This window comes from Diprion similis, chromosome 14 (genome assembly GCF_021155765.1).
Source record: "Diprion similis isolate iyDipSimi1 chromosome 14, iyDipSimi1.1, whole genome shotgun sequence".
NCBI classification, from domain to species: Eukaryota; Metazoa; Arthropoda; class Insecta; order Hymenoptera; family Diprionidae; genus Diprion; species Diprion similis.
This window is the reverse complement of record NC_060118.1, coordinates 7,566,011-7,585,043: the sequence shown is the minus strand read 5'-3', so window position 1 is coordinate 7,585,043 and position 19,033 is coordinate 7,566,011. Positions and strand designations below refer to the sequence as shown.

Genomic DNA, 19,033 nt, shown 5'->3' with positions numbered 1-19,033 from the left:
TGGATATAATATTGCGTGATCTACGTATTACTATAAATTTCTAATGGAATGGGATATTTTGTACGTTGAGATAGACGGCAATGCAGTTTTTATAAAATAGAAATTTCATCTTTTTCCAGCGAGATTTATACCAAGCGGGAATGCACACAGGTAATTAATAATAGTACGTGTAAGCAAATGTAACATGTATGCGAACATTTTTCCTTATTATTTTTTCATCGGAACTCTGGAATTGCTTATGAACGCGTATAATAAGTGTAAAATACATTATAGGGTATGAATTACTTTAATTTAATTACTCGTTATTTATACTAGAATTAATTTTAGAGTCGACCAACGTACATATTTCGAAAAACGCTTTTTTTTTTCTTTTCCTTTTTTTTTTTCTTTTTTCAATCTATGCCCAACTAACCGACGTCACCGGTACTCTGCTAAACCATTTTATAATTTATCTACGCTATTTCATGCTCCCTTCTTTCTTCTTTCTCCATTTCTCTTATTTATACATTGCTATACCTGCTTACCACTACATTTTTGTAAGTGTGGTTTGTGCGCCGCAGTTTAGTTCCTAACAAATGATGCGCAAATTTCATTGGTGAATTAAATGTTGAAAAAAAAAAAAAAAAAAAAAAAAAAAAAAAAAAAAAAAAAAAATACCAAATAACTATGGTAAGTTGATGAGAAAAAAGAATTTGTAAACTTTTGAGTCGGAGTTAAAACTTTGAACTCGCATAATTTAATCGCAAGCGATTATTTGAACGGCGCATCATTCAAGTTTGTTATTGCATATCAATCGGCTGGCAAGAAAAATAGTTAGATATTATGATCCTAACTTTTTTATAGTAAGAAGTCTTTCCCACTTGGCTTATCGTTGTTTATATGGTCAGGTATTCAGAGGTTTAGAGTACATATCGAGCAATATCGAGCGTTGCAGTGCCTCTCTCGACATAGCTGTGGTGGCGATGGTCCTGCTTCGAACTCCGCTTGGTAGGGCCAAAGGCTGTTTTCCGTTTCCGAGAGCCGAACATGCGATGCAATGGCTCTAGTCGACGATACCGGAAGCGAGGAGCTGGGCCCGTTTGACGGTCCATTCTCCGCTCACATTACCTATACAAAAAAATTATAGATGATTTTATCAACGCGAAACGAGAGAACTTCACTGTAAGAGTCGCCCTCTTTGTCAAGTCTCGACTTTCGAAGATGGCAGGATATTCGTTGGCTTATAGAATGCTACATTTTGTACCAAAATACGTTTTTAGGAGTGAATATTGAGTCTGAATTTGTATCCATGGTCTCTCCGCTCCAGTTTGTCCAATTGTGATATTACACCGTACTTTTTTTTGACTATTGTCGAGAGTCGTTGAAGACGAATTCAAGTTACCTGGAGAATTTGGCTAGCCTCAAAGGCGGTCCCTGGCAACAGGATAACGGGACTGCTGACATGTCCGCTTTCGACGCATATCATATTTGGAAATTCATCGTCACCGAAATCAGGAATGTCTCGAGCCTTGTCCTGCCACGGATTCCAAACCACCGTGTCTGGGAAGTTGTATTTTTGGACTCTCATTTTCCTACCGGAGACAACGTTGGTGATTATATGTTCCGGCTGTGTGTTTTGGTAGATTCTATCCGTCCATTCGCATATGGTAACGACGTCCCTGCCTTCTTGGAATATTTGATTGTCCCTTGTCTGAAAATTACACATGTAATTTGAATGTGAATGAAAATTTCAGGGCTTTCTCATCTCAAGCTATTATAGTCATGGACGTCGGTTTATTCGTCAAACCTTGTCGATGAAGGTGCATCCGTGCAGGCCAGTCACTTGACACCGCCTTACATCTGGGACCTTGAAGTACGTGTGGAGAAGTAAATTGAAGCTGAAGGTGTGCTCCTTGCTGGGATTGTAGACCCCGATGTTGAAGTGGAGCTCCTTTTCCCGCAGTATCAGCCTGTACGTAAGCCTGAACGGGTAGTTCCACATTGAGCGTGTGAACTCACTATCCATTACTGAAAATATCGCTTCCACATCACCGCTTGGCAGACGCTCCGGTGACTTTTCTAGATTCCAACGAACGATCCTTGCGAATCCATGACCTGGACCGAATGTCCACGCTCCAAATTGGGCTGCGATTCATATAAGATTGATGATTATACACTGAGATTGGAAGGCGCAATGCTAGAAACTACTTGTCGTTTGATGTTGCAAGGACAATAAAAGGAAAAATGACAGACAAGTTCATCTAATTGGATATTTGTTTTCCAAATAATGAGAAAACAGGATTATCAGAAAATAAATGGTCATGTAATTTGAATCTGAGTGTACTGAACACTGAAATGTTTACATTAAACGTTCACAGCAGAGACCTGGATTGTGAAAAAAGTTTTATGTGAGGCAGATTGAAGCTACTGTAAAACGTATTCATGTTTCACTGTGCAAATGAAACTCATAATTAACTTCGTAATTTCGTTCTTCAACGTCATGAGATGATTAATCCTTGACAAAAACCATTTCAAAGGATGTATAAAAGTATAACTGTTAACAGCACGACTTATTCATCCATCCATCCATCCATCAATCAATCCACCCATTATTGAAAATAATAATTGTAACATAATTTTGGTAATATTATTGCGATGCCAAAGTTGAGTAATTAAATTTCTAAAAATGTTGGATACATCAAGCTTGCTGGAAACGTGATTATAAATCTGAAAAAGATGATAAATTTATGCTTACGAAATACGAATGGAATCCCGCCTCTGATCGCCTTCTTGCCATCGAAAACCGCTTGCTTACTGAAACAAAAATAACGAAAGTTTTCTCCGTTTTAGTCGTTCGAGCCTTAATTGTGATTACCTAATTGCTAGCTGTTGGATTGCAATTAATCACTATAACAGATGAGAGAGATGTTTCAGCTTTTCGTCGGAGGGTAAATCGCCCCTTCGAAGGCTGAGAGAAAACTTAAAGAAATTTGTTTTCGAAAGAGATTCGGATCTCGGATTCTGATCGAAATCTCTTTCCATAGAGCGCGAGCATTGAAGAAGATCAAGTTCTCCGATCCTGACGCGCTTTAATACCGCTGATCGTGAGGCGGAACAGGTGGTGCTCGATGAAAACTTAATGGATTTTCTCGATCTTATGGGTTTTGTGGTCTCTTGTACTGCAGACTCTTCTTCACGCCTCAACGATCGCCTTCGCATTACTCCCCCATTGCGCAAATTCCTTCATTGTCATCGCATCCGCTGCACGTGCCAGCAAAGTGTGAATATACCGAAAACAATGTTGCATCTCCAGCAAATAACTCGACCTCAAAGAAACGAAGGACTAATCGATGAAGAGGGAATATCGTCAAAGTTTGCACAAGCAATTTCGTCTCCGTTCCAAATCTACAGATCCTAAAGATCCATTATAGTCCACGAAGACGCATCCTTACGCTTCAATTGCGGTTTGGATTTGCTTTGAACATCAGGAAATGGCCTCCAAAGTGTTCGCAAGGGCAAGTTGACTCAACTTTCCACTCTCACCACTCTAAGGACCCCATGCGACAGGTTTGAATAATGATAGTTCCAACGTCCATTCGCGCTGCCCAATGTGCCATGCATCAACTTTCAGACGTTATCATCAGCCCAAGGATCGGCGTTCTGGTGCCTCTTGGGGCAGAAATCTGAGTATTGGATAAGTGAAATAATATCGAAAGATCTAGAATGAGAAGAGAAGTATTTCAAGCCTCTTGTCATACGGTCAGGTTTTTGAAATGACTTGAGATTGAAACCAATCCTGGTTTAGTTCGTATTACATACACGTGCAGAGAAACGGTGTAAAGAAGTCGATTTATAGAGAGGTTAGGGTTGCATTGCCGATGGTATAAATTATTCACGAATTTCGTCGGTAGACTGCGAACCTGAGGAACTCACGTCGGGGTTTGGAGTTGGTATCCCGATCGCAAATGATGGTTATAGCCTGTTCAAGCCTGTGCAAAGTGTAAGAGGGAGCGTAGAGTAGTTATACAGAGTGGAAGAGTGGATGGTGTGCATGTCCACACACACACACACCTTTGTGCCACACGCAGGAAGCTGCGGGGAGGAAAGGAGGCAAGAAAAGAGAAGAGAAGAGAAGAGGAGAGGAGAGGAGAGGAGAGGCAACGAGGGGAACGAAGGGGCAGGGAAAGGGAGGCAGTGCCAGTGGCTGATGCTGATGCTGATGCCCAGCAAAAACCGTCTCCGCTGTCTGCCGAGCTTTTTGTGGGCGCCGCAGTTTCCAACCACCATCGACCAAGCCGGAGCTGAAGCCGGAGCTGGAGCCAGAGTCTGTAGCACCAGCAGCGTTAGCCGGAGAATATTTCTTCGGAGTGCAGAGTGAAGAAACGAAATCTGTCCAGTTTAAAAGAAGGCCAATTCGTCAGGCGGGAGTTTCGTCATGGCTGCAAGGTGTACGAATATGTTTGGCCAATTTCTAGAACTTACCCAGAATCGCTCCAATTTTATTTGAGGCCAAAAATTTTTTACCCTCTTGGAGTTTAAAAATCGGAATTACAAGTCGCCATGTTGTAGTAACAATAATTCTGAATGTCGTTAGACATTATTCTCGATGATTCTCTTCAGGATGGAAAAGATTCGTTGAAGTTGAGGTCGTCTTCGGACTCGGAACCGTTCGGTTGAATACTGTATCGATGAAGATTTTGTATTAGTCGGAGCACGAAGTGAGGTGAAATAATAAACGTTTCGTCATTCGTTGATACCTTCAAAATGAGACTTGGAACAGTATACAAACAGCACCAAAAAAATTCTGCTATATCAGCAGAGGTTTTCGGTTTCTCAGATTTCTGAGCCCGATTATAAAAAGCTGCCATTTTGTTACTGTAATCTTGCTTAAACCTTTTTCGAGCTTATTTTCGGGTGGAAAACTAACTAACGATGAGCATGCACACCCGGATAATCACCTGTTTGGATTCTCTGGAAGTTGGGAATATCGCGGTTCGATGACGGTGTGAATGATGGACATGCATGTCTTTCAAGTGTTCGCAGTAAACTCCGGCCTGTAAATGTATACATCACAGATGTACACCACACTTATATATATCTATGAAAGGAAAGGTACTATTTTGATGGAGTTCGCTAATGCGAAATCGATATTTGGGGACATACATCGCCATGCCACCATAGTCGTGGCCCGCAGATCACACGCGGGTTAGCCGCAGCCCTATACCATAATTTCCGATTATTTTAGTTGGAAAACTTGTTCGAAATTCTACGACGTTTCATGGTTCAAATTCAAATTTTCTCTCTATGTATCACGGGCGTTTACTCAGCAAAAATTTTTTCGATTTGCAACAACTGCGACACCTTGTTTCGAGACTTTCTCAACTTTTTTCATGTTTCAACTATAGACTCTAAATTTGGCAAAACAGTGATGATTCCATGATTAATTCGGAATTTTCAAACACAACTGTACATGAATAGGAAGATTCATGTTGAAAGGACGTTGAGGTTAGTAACGTCAACATAACAAAACGATGAAAGGAAAACCACTACTTTGTATAGTGTTGCATTGTACTACAGTTTACCGACTTTGAGACAATCGCAAACCACGTTCTGTAAAAAAAAAGAAAGAAAGAAAAGAAAACTGTCACAGCAACGTCACAAACGTCATCGTCAGCACGTCAAGTAATCCTAGTCCACCATCCATTACGGTATTGCATTACAAACGCCAAAACGCTGTTAGATTACAGGCATCCAGCATATTATCTGGTCCGGATATCGAAGATAACTCATCGAGTACCTGAGCAGTTGAGAATTAGATTACAGTATGATTCCGATATCGAACGTGTATGACGATAAGTCAGAGTTCGAATGAAAATAGCTTCACATACTTTTTGACATACCTATATATTACCGAATGTGTCCACCAATTAATCCGAAGGATTCAGCATCCTGAATTCCAATGGACACTGTACGTAATCCGTGATTTCGAAAGTGCAGTAATATCAAATCTGCAGAATCAGTACCTAATTCCTGCACGAAGAGAAATATCAGATTAAACCGGAGGTTGGAAATCCGATTTCCAAACTTTAGCGAAGAAGAGGAATGGACGACGGTTTGCTCTCCTCTCCTCTCCTCTCGGTATAAATAGGTCTGGTTCTTGTTCTGCTTAGTTAAACAAAGTTCTGTGCTATAACGTCGTTGGAGCCGGTGGTCCGGACCTCGGTGGTCGGAACGGGACGGATACGAGGGTGTGCTGCAGGTTTCGACGAACCTAACCTGACGCAGTAGCCGGCGTTTCAAGCCTGGGGATAACGCAAAAACTCCTCTGCGGTCGCCGAGCTGCTCCAGGATGCTTGCACCGGCTCTCAAGACCTTATGCATACATGTATTGTTTATACGCCCCGCTCCCTTAGCAGGGTTCTGCCCATAGGTGTGTAAGTTGTACCCACACCTCCCTGACGCCGATTATACACGATCCTTGGGGTGTTCCTGAATTACCTCCAAAAGTCAAAAATGGTTTCACAGTTTTATCGATCCGAACTTTTTGAAATCGTTTTTACAACTGGTACGCCATACCAACTGTCTTCTGAAATCTGTTGGACATTAAATTCGAAAGGGGTTCCGAAATTTCAAACAATGAGTAAAAGAAAGTCTCAATAATTGTTGTCTCATCTATTAAAGTACCTATTCTGATCCTGTCTTCCAATAGATGTTTCATTGTTTCGTATGAGGTACTAATGGAAAGGAACTGATGTTTCTTAGACTGTCATTAAATTCCCTGAAGGGTTTGAATACAATTAATCCTGCTAAAAGCAGACACGTGATGTGAGAAAAAAAAAAACACTAATAATAATAAAAACAGACGCGTGTCACAATGTCTGTCTCCTATCTTCTACCTTCCTGCATGCAATGCGGCTAATCACCTGCTGCAATATCGTAATCGTTGTCAGAGACTCAACCGAGCCGCGCTTGAGGATATAATAATTCCTCAAGAATTCCTGCTGCAGTATATGCATCCCACGCGACCACTTATCAACTTACATTATACGATATAACGTTGTAAACTGACAAAGGGCCGCTAAATCAGCTCATATCACCGCCTTAACTCGTATCATAGCTTTCGTTGGATATTATTATGTACGGAAATTATATCGCTGCTCGCGACTGACTCGTTGTTTCTGCAACGATAAAGCGTACAAACGTGTGCTTTGTATTTGTCTGCGAATTGAATGATAATCGCAGGTCGCGATTTCTGCGCCAATGTTGAACATCTGTCGAAATTCTTTGATGCAGAAAATTATAAAATTGATAAGTGTGAAGAAAAATAGCTATTTATGTGGCATGCCCGTAAACTGCCTGTTTTTTTTGGCAAGGATAAAGATTTCAGGACGAGCTGAAGGCGAGCCGGAAGCGAGTATTGAAATTATCCGAGCCAAAAAACGGTTTACGGGCATGCCACATACAATATTTTTTACGGTATGGGTATTGAAAAGCAAAACGAAGAGTGAGGTTATGTCGCGATCTCTTCGACGAAGCTACTTTATTCGGCAGTTTGGCATGCGCACTTCGAACTGCGCATCAAAACTGCGGTATAAAGACTTTATTCCGCAACTTTGTTCACTGCCGTATAAAGTGTCACTTTACGGAACGAAAACTGCCACAAAAAGTGGACTTTTCAATGCCTATGTCGTAAAAAGAAAATTCGACGATTCGTGAATCGAAAGATTCATAAAAATTGAACGGAGGAAAAATGAATAAAACTGTAGAAATAAATTATAAATTTTCGCAATACATGTGAGTATTCGGAGACCAAAAGTTAGTCGTGACAGAACACAAGATAATAGATGAAAAAGTAAAATATAGAAATATAAGAAACCAACGAGGATCGTAAATCTCCAGGAAAAGAAAAACTGAACCTATTTCTGAGCATTTCTCTGTTCCATTATCGTTGTTTTGTTGAATTTTTTCTTTAATCTTTCGGTGCCGTTTCTTCGGATTTCAAATCCCCCCTTTTTGCCGTTTAACAATAGTGAGAATCGATTCCTAGAGCGAATCGATCGATGCGATGCCTGCATATCTATGTATAACAAATTCAGATCGACTTTAGTCAGAGCTTAACAACCGGCGCGAGCATATAATAATTAGTCACGCTCGTAAAACTCGACGTCGTTGTTTTATTTTATTTTTTTATCCTCGCATCTTTTATACTTTGCAGCAGAAAGGTATGTACGATCGGATAAAAAATAGGAAAGGAATCTTCGGTGTATCTATACACAAATACACACACAGAAGACACGTAGAGAGGTTCGATATCGTCTCTTCTTCTCCCCCTTTTTCTTCTTCATCTTCTTCTTCTTCTTCAGTTTTCTTCGCTCGATCCATCGATCCAGATTTTTTTCCTTCAGATCACTTCTTGCTGGGGTCGATTAAGAATCGATCATCCAACCGATTTTTCACTGTTTCCAGGTAAACTTGAGTTACGTGCAATCCAATTTTATAAAAAAAAGTCAAATTTTTTAAATCCCCGAACCTTGTTCTTTTTTTCTTCTTCAATTTATCAGAGCGAAACTAACAACTATCAAGGTTTTACTAAATTTTTCGAAAATTTTGCAAATGTTTGTGAATTCATTGTGAATTTCAAAGCGTTCGAGGATTTGATTTATCTTTTGATTTTCTTGGAATGGACTGTGTTGGATAATTTGTCAATAATTTTTGACAGCTATTAAAAGTGGAACCATGTCTTATTTGTTCGTATTTTTTTTCGTTCTCCTCTCTTTTTTGAAATAATTCATTGTTTTTGGAAATTTTTACGTTCTCATAAAAAATATTCATAAAAAATTTCCAAGCCAAAGCCCAAAATTCTAAACGAGCCTGAACGAAACAAAACGTTACACGAACAAAAACAACTGTTTTGCCATTTTCGAACGACTGTAGGGATTGAATTTTCGAAATATGAGTACATATTTTACTTTATTACGATTCACCTAATTTCATGCTATTCGAAAGTTGCAAAATATCGATACTTCTTGAAAATATTGCATCGTTCCGTCAGCGTTACGAACTTTATAACCTCAAACTTCTGACTTCTGCAACCTTTCGCGTCCTTCCATTAATTCCACGTTTCGCATCGCGTACTCTAACATAATTTTCGTGAAGCGTTGCAATCAGTGTCGCCAACTTATAACTTTTACCCCTAAATTTGGGGAGAAAATAATTGCGCTGTGATTTTTTTCGGGGGGGAAAAATGTTCAGAGGTTTTATTAGGGGATCAAAAAATTTTGCTTATAGGCTGAAAATAAAATTCATTATTTACTTTCACAAAATTTTGTCCCATGAATATGAATATTAGATTTGCTATTGTAAATATTTTTTGAATATCTTATCACAGTTATGATATCTGGTGGTGAACCGCATATATTTTTCTATGTGTCCAATTTAGGGGGTTTCAGTTTAATTCTAGGGATTTTTGAAACCGTTCTTCTGGTGTAAAGAGATTCAAACGTTGGCGACACTGGCTTGCGATCTGCAGTAAGCGAGGTTCGAAAATCGCGTATCACCCGTTACATCACGTTATATATATACCCTTTTCTACGTGTTTGTGTGTATAGTTATACACGCGGCTCTCTCGCCGGGTCCTGCACACAATCGACTAATGATTTCAGTGGCTGCGGACGTTTTTGCCGACATTCTACAGCATTCCCATTCAGCTGGATACCGCCGCTGGTTAAGCTTGTGCTGTTGCTGTTGCTGATGCTACCGAGAGAGTTTGTTCGAACGTGATTCGTACCCGAGAAGCCGGAGGCTACGGAGACCGATCTCTGGCCGTCGTATGGCCATCTTCGTGGATTATATACACGTCTGGTTGTCACGGTCAAATCGGTATTCCCTCGATCCTTATTTCGTCCAAGTTTATCATCGACTTGCGTTGCGTTCTTGCGATAAAGTTCAAAAAGATTCACTTGCTTTTCATTTTTTTTTTGTCAAGAGGTTTGACTGCGGATGAAGTCGAGCAGAAAAAAAAAAAACGGTAACATTGGAGGGGGACCGTCCAAGCTGCCCCCGCCCTTAAAAAATCACTACATGAAAAGTATAAATGGTACGTACTTTTTCTCACTATATTTTGATTCAGGAGTATCAAATCTATGATAATTATACATAATAATAAAAAGGAGAAGAAAAAAGTGTTATCATATTTCCTTGTCAGGTTGAAAATTATGCGTTTTTTAACCCCACCGGGGATTAATTTCATCCTTCAAAACTGCAGACTGCGGGACGTGATCCAGCGAAGAATCCGAATCTCAAAGTTTCTCTCTCTCTCTCTCTCTCTCTCTCTCTCTCATTTCTCTCTAGAGAATGGGGGGGGGGGGGGGGCACCGGCAAAAACTATTCGAGCGACGGCTGCTGCAGTGCATCATTAGGTGCATTGCTCGTCTCTCTTCATCCGTCCCCCCTCCAACCCTTCGTCCTCGCCCTACCATCCCTTCCTTTCAACAGCCCCTCCTTCCTCCTTCATCCTCTTCCCTTTATCTTTCCTCTTTCCATCCGTTAACTGCTGCAACACTTCGTTGACCCGGGATTTTACACACGAGTTCTGTGGTGGTTTGCCTCCCCTGTTTTACAGCGGAGATCCTGCTGGGACACAGAATACACTCTGCTAACCGACCCTCTATAACCCGCGATAGTCGTCTTAAGACCCGCCCAAAAATTACCCAAAGGGTGCATCAACCGCATGGTATATTCTGAGACAATTTGTGCGGCCCTGATTTGGGATTTTCATTGTCTAGGTAGTAAAATTTGCAGAGTTTCAATTTTCTGGATTTCAACGTATCGGGAATTCTATCGTTTATCATTATCGTGATTTTTGATAAGATGCGGAAGAAAAATGGTAAAATATGGACTGCGGGTTACGCGTGTCATGCGAATGGAAAAGCTGAACTTTTTCCTCTCATTTTCGTCGTGGCTTTTGAACGGTATTTCATGTAATCAACAAAAAGTGAAGAAGTTTTTAAAATCAATTCGAATCGATACAAGAATATCGAATCAATTATGACTAGATTACGGCAACTGGAAGCAAAGTCAAACTGCTATACTGTTAAAAATTGGAATCCAAGTATTTTAATTGTTGCCAGGAATTTTGGATTGTGAAATTTTCCTAAATCCATCAGGCTTTCAGATAAAAATCTGGAATCGTATAACTCTTGTAAAACGTCTCTGATGTTTGCAATTTTTTTCACACATACTTTTTACGCTAGTCACAAATAACGATCAAAAAAATCATAATCAATCGGTTAAACACGATATTTTATTATTTACATTAAAGTCTTTGTACTTCAATTACACGAAACTTTTTAATCCGAAACTGCAAATCACCAATGCACAGTATTTTTGAACCAGTATATAAAAATGTAATGTTAAAATTTAAACATTTACAATAATTCCATAAATTTCCAGTCAATTGGTAAAAAGAAAAATCCTCGAAATTCGACGTTTTCTATATATTTCCACAGGAAGAACAAAAGATTTTCTGATTTTGTAGAAAAAAAAAAAAAAAAAAAAAAAAAAAAAAAAAAAAAAATTACGATAATCACCCGGTAAAAGCAAAGACGAGAAAAAAAATAAATAAATAAAAACAAAAAAAAGGGGGGGACGAAAAAATTTCATTTTTTTTTTTTTTTTTGTTGTTACAATTCCGAGAACAATCGGATGATGACGCGAAGATGAGATGAAACCCTTTATTAGGAATAAGACGTATTGTAATTCGTATGATGGATGCATGAACCTCCTCGCGGTGTTATTCCAGTTTCAGTTAACGACGCCGGTTGATGCCACATGGCTGGTACACTCACTCCGCCCCGAAGGATGATCTATGGGAATAGGCGCGACCCCTCAGAGGCACCCCGGAGGCCCTAACCGGGGAGTTTGCGTGTTTAGAATCCCTCCGAGAGTTTCTCGCTCGTTTCCAAAAAGTCGCTTCCTTACGTCACGCGCTGAATTATTGCCGAGGGAAAATTTATTCGCGCGTCTTTCTTCATCACGTCCAATTCGTTACAACTAATCTCGTCTAGTCGAGGAACGGGAGAAAAAAGATGTAAAAAAGGGGTTTAAATGTAAGAATTAAAAAATAGAAATTTCGCAATTTTCGTCGACTTATTTCGAAAACTGCGTAATAAAGTTGAAAAAAAAATGTAGAATTAAAGTGAAGGATAGATAAACGAGAAAATCGAATCGTTGGAATATCGTCTTGCTTTTTATATATTTTGATCTTTCTGCTTGTTTTTTTTTATTTTTTTTATTTTTATTTTTATTTTTATTTTCAAATTCTGCGATGAAACAGATTTACGCGTCTATTTGCAAATTCGACATCTTTGTCCTTCTATTTTTTTAAAAATAAATTTCGAATTTCTTGCTTCTCTCAACGATTGCGAAAGCAATAAAATGATTCGTTGACGTTTTTTTTTTTTATTCATTTTTTACCCTCGTTTTCTCCGGACGTCAAACTTTCGGACACGACAATTGATGAACGAAAAACCGTAAATGAATCTAGTTTTTTTGTGAATATGAAGAAATATTTTTTGCAATATAATTACTAATCCCCAATTGCAGATAAAAGTACAATTAATTGGTGCAGTTGAATTATAACTGCTATAGTTTAATTTATTGGAAATAAGTGACCCAAAACCGAGGTTTCATTTATTTTTTTTGTTTTTTCTTCTTTTGGTCTGTAGGTCGTTCTCAACTGTTGGAAATTATTCAGCAGCCATCTTTCGCTGAACTTTGACACAAGAAATAAGACAATGAGAGTTGAAGCTACAAAAACAAGTTGAAACAATAACATTACGAAACAAAAGTTCAAAGTTAGGCGTGGCATCTATTCAAACAATTATATATCATCTTGAGGTAGAAATGATTATCAAAAAAAGACTTGAAATTGTAAAAAAAAAAAAACTTTTTTTTTTTTGTTTTTATCCTTTTGTAACGCGGAAATCGTATTATTCAGCTGATTTTTTTTATGAATTTTCAATAAAAGAGTCCGGAATACGGAAGATTCAATATTTTCAAAAGGCTTTCTGTTAGGTATGTTCGAATTTTCTCAACTTTTAAAACTTTCTACATCATTTTGAAATTCTATGGAAAATAGATTCTCGCGTGACTGAAAACTTCATGTTGTCTCATTCCTATCGCGTGTAGTTGGTTGCAGATAAAAAAAAAAAAGAAAAACTAGAATGGCCGAGTGATAGAAGAAACATACTCGAATTTTCACGAACGCAAAAATCTTATCCATAGAATGATCGAAATGTAGAAATTCCAAGTACGGAAAATTTAAGATATAGAAAGTCGAAACCCAGAAATGTCAAAATATAGAACAGTTCAATCTAGAATCTGTACACGATTCTATATTTCAGCATTTTATATTCTGATCTTTCTATTTTCTAGCTTCTCCATGCTTTGACATTCTAAATCTTTAAATTCCATAAATTGAAATAAATTTTCATTTTTTTTTTTTTTTTTTCAATTCCGCATTATGCTCTTCATGTTTTTTGATCTTTCTACATTTTCACCCTCACCCATTAGATCTGTTGTCAATTCGTTTTGACAAACTTTTCAAACCTGTCCTACAGATCTTTTCTTATTCATATTCTTAATCTTCCTTTTTCTTTTATGCTACTTTATATTCTTCTTGCCCTTTAATTCTCTTTTGCAGCTTCCTCTTTGTTTTCTACTTTTATTTATTATTATTATTATTATTATTATTTTATTTTTTTCATTCTTCTTCCTTTCTGTTATATTTTCTTTTACTATCACTTTTTTTTTGCCACTACCATTTAAACCTGTGAATTATTGTATGTACATAAAACATGATTTATACGAATAAACTTTATCTATCCATCTATCTATCTATCTATCTATCTATCTATCTATATATATTCATGCCTGAATTTTCATCATCCGGCGAAAGGGTCCTAACAGCGACTTCAATCACACCTATATAGATATATATATATATACAACATATATATACACACACTAGCGTGATACCTCCGAGATGATTGGTCTCGGAGGCGAATGCTGCGGCCTTAAGGTCCCTCGCAGGGACCGAAGGGAGGGGGAAAGGGGCCCAGGGGCCCCGACCGCCGCTTCCCAATGTCGAGACGTAGACGCCGAGTACGTAAGGTATACCTACGTACATACGTAACGCGGCGTTAACCGCTGCCCTCCCCTCCCTCCCCCCTCCCCCCCCTCATCCTGCGTCGTTTTTCCCCCCATTTCTTCCCTCCTTTTTTCGCTCGACTTTTTGTTTATCGTTCCTTTTTCCACCGTCCATAAGTATACCAGGGTATACATATATATATAGGTATAGGTACGTACGTATAGGAAAAAAGGAACGGACGGCGGACCGACGCTCTCTTTAAAAATCTCCCCCCCCCCCCCCCCCCCCCCGCCGCCTTCGCCTCCGCCTTCGCCATCATCTCGTCCTCTTCGTCCTCGTATTCTGTCGTCGTCGTCGTCGTCGTCTCGCTGCTACTCGAGGAATCAACGCACCGCGTTACTCATGCGGTTGGATGGTTATGTGCTTCACACACAGAGATGCGATGCAGCGGGACTTCTTCGGCGGTTCTTCCTTCGGCTCTTTGCCGCCACCGCCACCGCCACGTTTCGTTTCGTCTCTGTGCGTCTTTTCAATTACTTTCATGATATGTTACGACGGTATCAAGCCGCGTTTGAACGTTCCTTTGATTCTTACGTATATGTATGTACGCGAGATACGCGTGATTTTACATCATCGCATGCGCGGAAAATTTTATACGTATTGTTTTTTTTTCTTTTCTTTTTTTTTTTTTCTTTATTCTTTTTATCTTATCTATCTTTTATGGATCTTTCATATACACCTTTAGCACTTTATACGTATTGACACAGTTGATTTTATGTACCTACATCTGAGAAAAATTATTCATACTCGTATAATTTTCAATTATAATTCAATTTCGTTGTTACGTGGTTAATTTTTTTTTTTTCTTTTCTAATTTTTGTTCTATTTATCATATCTCTTATTTTATATAGTAAATATACCGTTATGTAATTAAATATGAAAGTAAGAAGCGTTTTGGATTTAAATTCGAGCATCGTGACGTAATTATTTGAAACTAGTATACACATAATAAAATGGCCGCATCTGTTTAAATATTCGAATACACACGTGTGTTAACGTACTGCTGAAAAGGTGGCTAAAACCCTGTGAGATGGCTTTATTTAAATATAATTTATCGCAAAACGTGTTAATCCAATTTTCCACAATTAATGGTTACTTGGGTAGAAGGCGGATCTTTTTTTATTTTCCACATAAATCTGCATAGTTTTCTACCAGGTCAGATTACGTGAGAGAAAAATACAAGAAGCAGCCAGAAAGAAAAAAAAAAAAAAAAAATCAAGATCGTGTCACAGCAGACTTTTTTTTTCCCTTGTGATAAGATGAAAAATACAAATGGCAAACGACGATAGAATTAAAAAAGATGGTAGGGAGCAAAAATACACGACGGCGGCGTAACGATGAAAATAGGAAAAGAACGCAACCTGAACAGCCTTTTACATGCATCGATGATCACGAGAGGAACTCAAGAAAAAACTGTTGGACGACATGAAACTCATCTCGAGTTTGTATTTTGTCATCTGATCACGCGTTTTTCTGTCGAATTCTTCTTCGGAATCTTGACCGCGTTCATACAAAACGGCGCCAAAATACAGAAATTAAAACGCCTATCGCGATGCGTAATGTAAAACGATTTAAGAATCTCGATTTTCTCAGGATTCTGTGGATGAAATTTCTTATTTACGCAAAATTTTTCAGGGATTATTACCATCCCGAGGATAATGAATAATAATGATTAACTCACCTAACGAATAGCTGTTCCTGATTGTTGACTCGCCAGGAAACCACAGTAGCTCCTGAAATTATAAATAAAGGTTATACAATCGTTCGTATCCATTTTTTTTTTTTTTTTTCTTTTCGTTCACTTCAACCCGTTCCTGGACTATCTTATTATTAATTTATCATTGAAAGGCTCACGGAGTGGTTAGCAATTAACCTTGTCAGTAATTAACACGCATAGCGTGTGTTCAGAATGTAGGAAGAAGTGTGCAGGATATTCTGGATTTTTATTTCGCACCGAATACACTGAAGAATCCCTATTTTATACTGCATATGAAAATTTGATAGCCTATCCCTGTATAATTTTTTTTGTCAACTATTTACAATTGATTCAAATCTGCCGCGTCTATCTAGATCGAGTTTTACTCTGCGTTAATCGAGTTTCTCATCTATAATTTTTCCATTTTTCCTTGATTGGAAAAAAACAAAAGAACACGGTGTTGGAACACAAACGCACTACACATAGCACAGAATAAGTAAACTTCTCGTGTGGCGGATATTGAAGATAATTGATTTCTTTTTTTTTTGATCGACAAACGAGTAAAAAAGGAAATGTAAATTTCACACAATTATTACATAATAGAAAATGCGTAAGGACACTTGAACTGTTGTGTATGTATTATGCATGTACAGAGGTTAGCCGCATAAGAAACCGTCACTGTCCATTCCCTTTGCGATATTTATTTCTCTTCCGTAATTCTGTCGCTGCTCAATATCCGTTTCTCTTGTTTTTTTTTTTTTTTGTTTTTTTTTCTGTTTTTTTTTTATTGATAAAATTTACATGCGTAACTAGATACACGATTCGTCGAATTCGTTAGCCAACGGATCGCCGTTCGGTGCGATTCTGAAAAACCTAACCTAGAAAAAAAAAAAAAAAAAGAAAAACGAAATAACAACACAAACGCAAGGAACACTTCAATCACTTGGAGAACGAAAAAAAATTATCGCGTATATTAGAAAAATTAAGAGAGCTACGGCGGATTTGATAGATAAAAAATTATCAGTGAAAATTATCAACCGACCGACGATAAGATGGTGACGAGAAATTAAACGCGGGTAAAAGGTAAACCGAAAAATAACAAACTCTACGTATATCTATAACAATAGAATAAACACACACCATGGAGATTAATCGTGCAGGTGGTATTGTTCCCTCGGTCGAGTACCACAACGCTTGTAGCCGCTGCCATGTTTGAGTCGTGAATGCGAGCTGTCGACCGCTCGACGACCTAACGGCTACGTAAACGCACCCAAGGCAATCCCCCCCCCCCCCCCCCCCGCCCTTTTACCACGCGTCGTACGTCATGAGTCACCGTTTCGCCGTGCCGCCACCGCAATGCCATGAGTGCATCCGCGACCTTTGCATTTTTCAACGCTAGCGCCATCTTGAGAGTGTTCGACCGATAAGAGAAGTTCCTGCATACTTACCTTGCGAGTTAGCCTGCTCAGTCGGTATGGCAGGTTTTGTTTATTGGACGTGGATTTTGATTCTTCATTACGATTTAATTTTAAGTAGGCGATATCTACAGGTTTTTACGTTATTTTATTTTAGAAATTTTTTGACACGTTATCTTTTCTCTTTTGGAACCGGAAGGGCGGGGGGGGGGGGGGGGGGGGAGGGGACGGTTCGCAGTCGGCAATGTCGAATCTACGTTTTACTCATCAAGTACGTTGACTGAAGATAAATTCTTCCGTTCATGTCAAGTATTTTAGCTTGGATAGATACGGGTGGTTTATCTTTTGTCGAAGTTTGTTGTTTCAATCATAAACTCCACCCCAGTTTGAATTTTCGCGGTCAATGAGTTCGAGTTCGAGTTCCAGTTCCACGTTCCTCGGTTCCGAATTTCGATCTTCGATTGTTTCGGTTCGCGGCTTGCGTCGTTCCGCGGGTCAATCGGTATTCCGTACGACGGTGGTCGGGTCTGCTATACAGCGGGCACTGGGGCGACTGCAAACGGGCCCGAAACCTGCCTGACGATCAGTGATGTCTCGGTGTGTTTTGTCGAGACGACAGCGGCGACGACGACGTCGAGACGAGGACAGAACGGAGTAGTAATTCGGTGATTCGCCGATAAGTATATATTAGCGAGTTGAACATCGTCTAGTGCGGCGCAGGGTGGATAGGAAAAAAACAAACGAGCGGCGACGATGAGCAAATGTTTTCAAAAATAGGGCGACGCAAAGCAGCAGGCGTGTAAAATAAAATAAAATAAAAGAGAAGAGAAAACAAAACACGGAAAGAAGAAGAAACCGCGACCGATAGTCGCTTTTTTTCTCTCCTACCCCCCCCCCTTCTTTATCTAGCCAGTGTGTGGTGCTGTGGGGTGAGGGATGAGGGACAGAGGGATATTGCCGACAGAGATTTGAGACTAGAAATGTTGAAGTTTGGAAGCAAAAACGATGTGACAGTGGTGCATCGCGCCACTATTCGCCTTTTGGATGACACCGAGATTATACAGTGCGATTTTCAGGTGAGTTTCTTCATCACTTAATTATCATAACGAGGCTGAAGTTAGTAACTTAACGTTACCGTATCGAAACGTTGAAAGTAAATTACAAAATCTGATTTTCTTCATGTTTTATTGACGGAAATGATGTGTTATTACACGTTAACGTTACAAACTTAAACCTGATCATCCCTCAACTCTCTCTTCGGTGGTTTATTCTAACAGACCTGAAGTTACGAAGACGTTTCGAAGCTGTTTATTTTGTTTACTTTATCCGGTTACCATGTACTCTATAATTCAAGTGGTTGATCGATATTTGAAATTCCATTTTTCTTCTTCTTTTTTTACCGCGATGTTATCCAAACCATCGTGAAATTAATTTATATAGTAAAAAATTCATTGTTTGTTTATAGAAATCCCGGTCTGTAATCGTAAATAAATTTCTCGTTTCACGAAGTTCATGATGAAATTTTCAAATCACGTTATAATATTTGGAATACTTCTCGAGCAGTGTGACTTAACATATTTTCTCACGTTATTGAAAAGTATAAAATTGTAAATTTATACACTGCGGAGGAAAAGAAGGATATCAACATCGTGTGTGTTTTGCAAATTTGTATTTATTAACCTACTTATATCTATAATTTATCTCCTTCATCACGATGAAAATGAAATAAGAGAA

General features: G+C 38.8%; 2 protein-coding genes across 6 annotated transcripts in view; one reads left to right on the top strand and one right to left on the bottom strand.

Annotated features, from left to right (window-relative positions):
* Positions 1 to 861: 861 nt before the first annotated feature.
* On the bottom strand, positions 862 to 17,177 carry LOC124414958 (glucose-6-phosphate 1-epimerase). The gene is made up of 6 exons (XM_046896152.1): positions 17,025 to 17,177; positions 15,870 to 15,921; positions 2,735 to 2,793; positions 1,787 to 2,124; positions 1,382 to 1,690; positions 862 to 1,107 (listed from the first exon to the last, which is right to left on the bottom strand). The coding sequence occupies exons 1-6, from the start codon at positions 17,092 to 17,094 to the stop codon at positions 1,099 to 1,101; spliced, it is 837 nt and encodes a 278-aa protein (XP_046752108.1). The 5' UTR covers positions 17,095 to 17,177; the 3' UTR covers positions 862 to 1,098.
* A 1,010-nt stretch (positions 17,178 to 18,187) lies between these two features.
* Positions 18,188 to 19,033, top strand: part of LOC124414955 (FERM domain-containing protein 5) — a 38,190-nt gene continuing 37,344 nt past the window's right edge. For all 5 annotated transcript variants that reach the window (XM_046896147.1, XM_046896150.1, XM_046896149.1 and 2 more), the window contains exon 1: positions 18,188 to 18,375. In XM_046896147.1, coding sequence (XP_046752103.1) covers positions 18,280 to 18,375 — 96 coding nt within the window. In that variant the 5' untranslated portion in view covers positions 18,188 to 18,279. The remainder of the gene's footprint in view (positions 18,376 to 19,033) is intronic.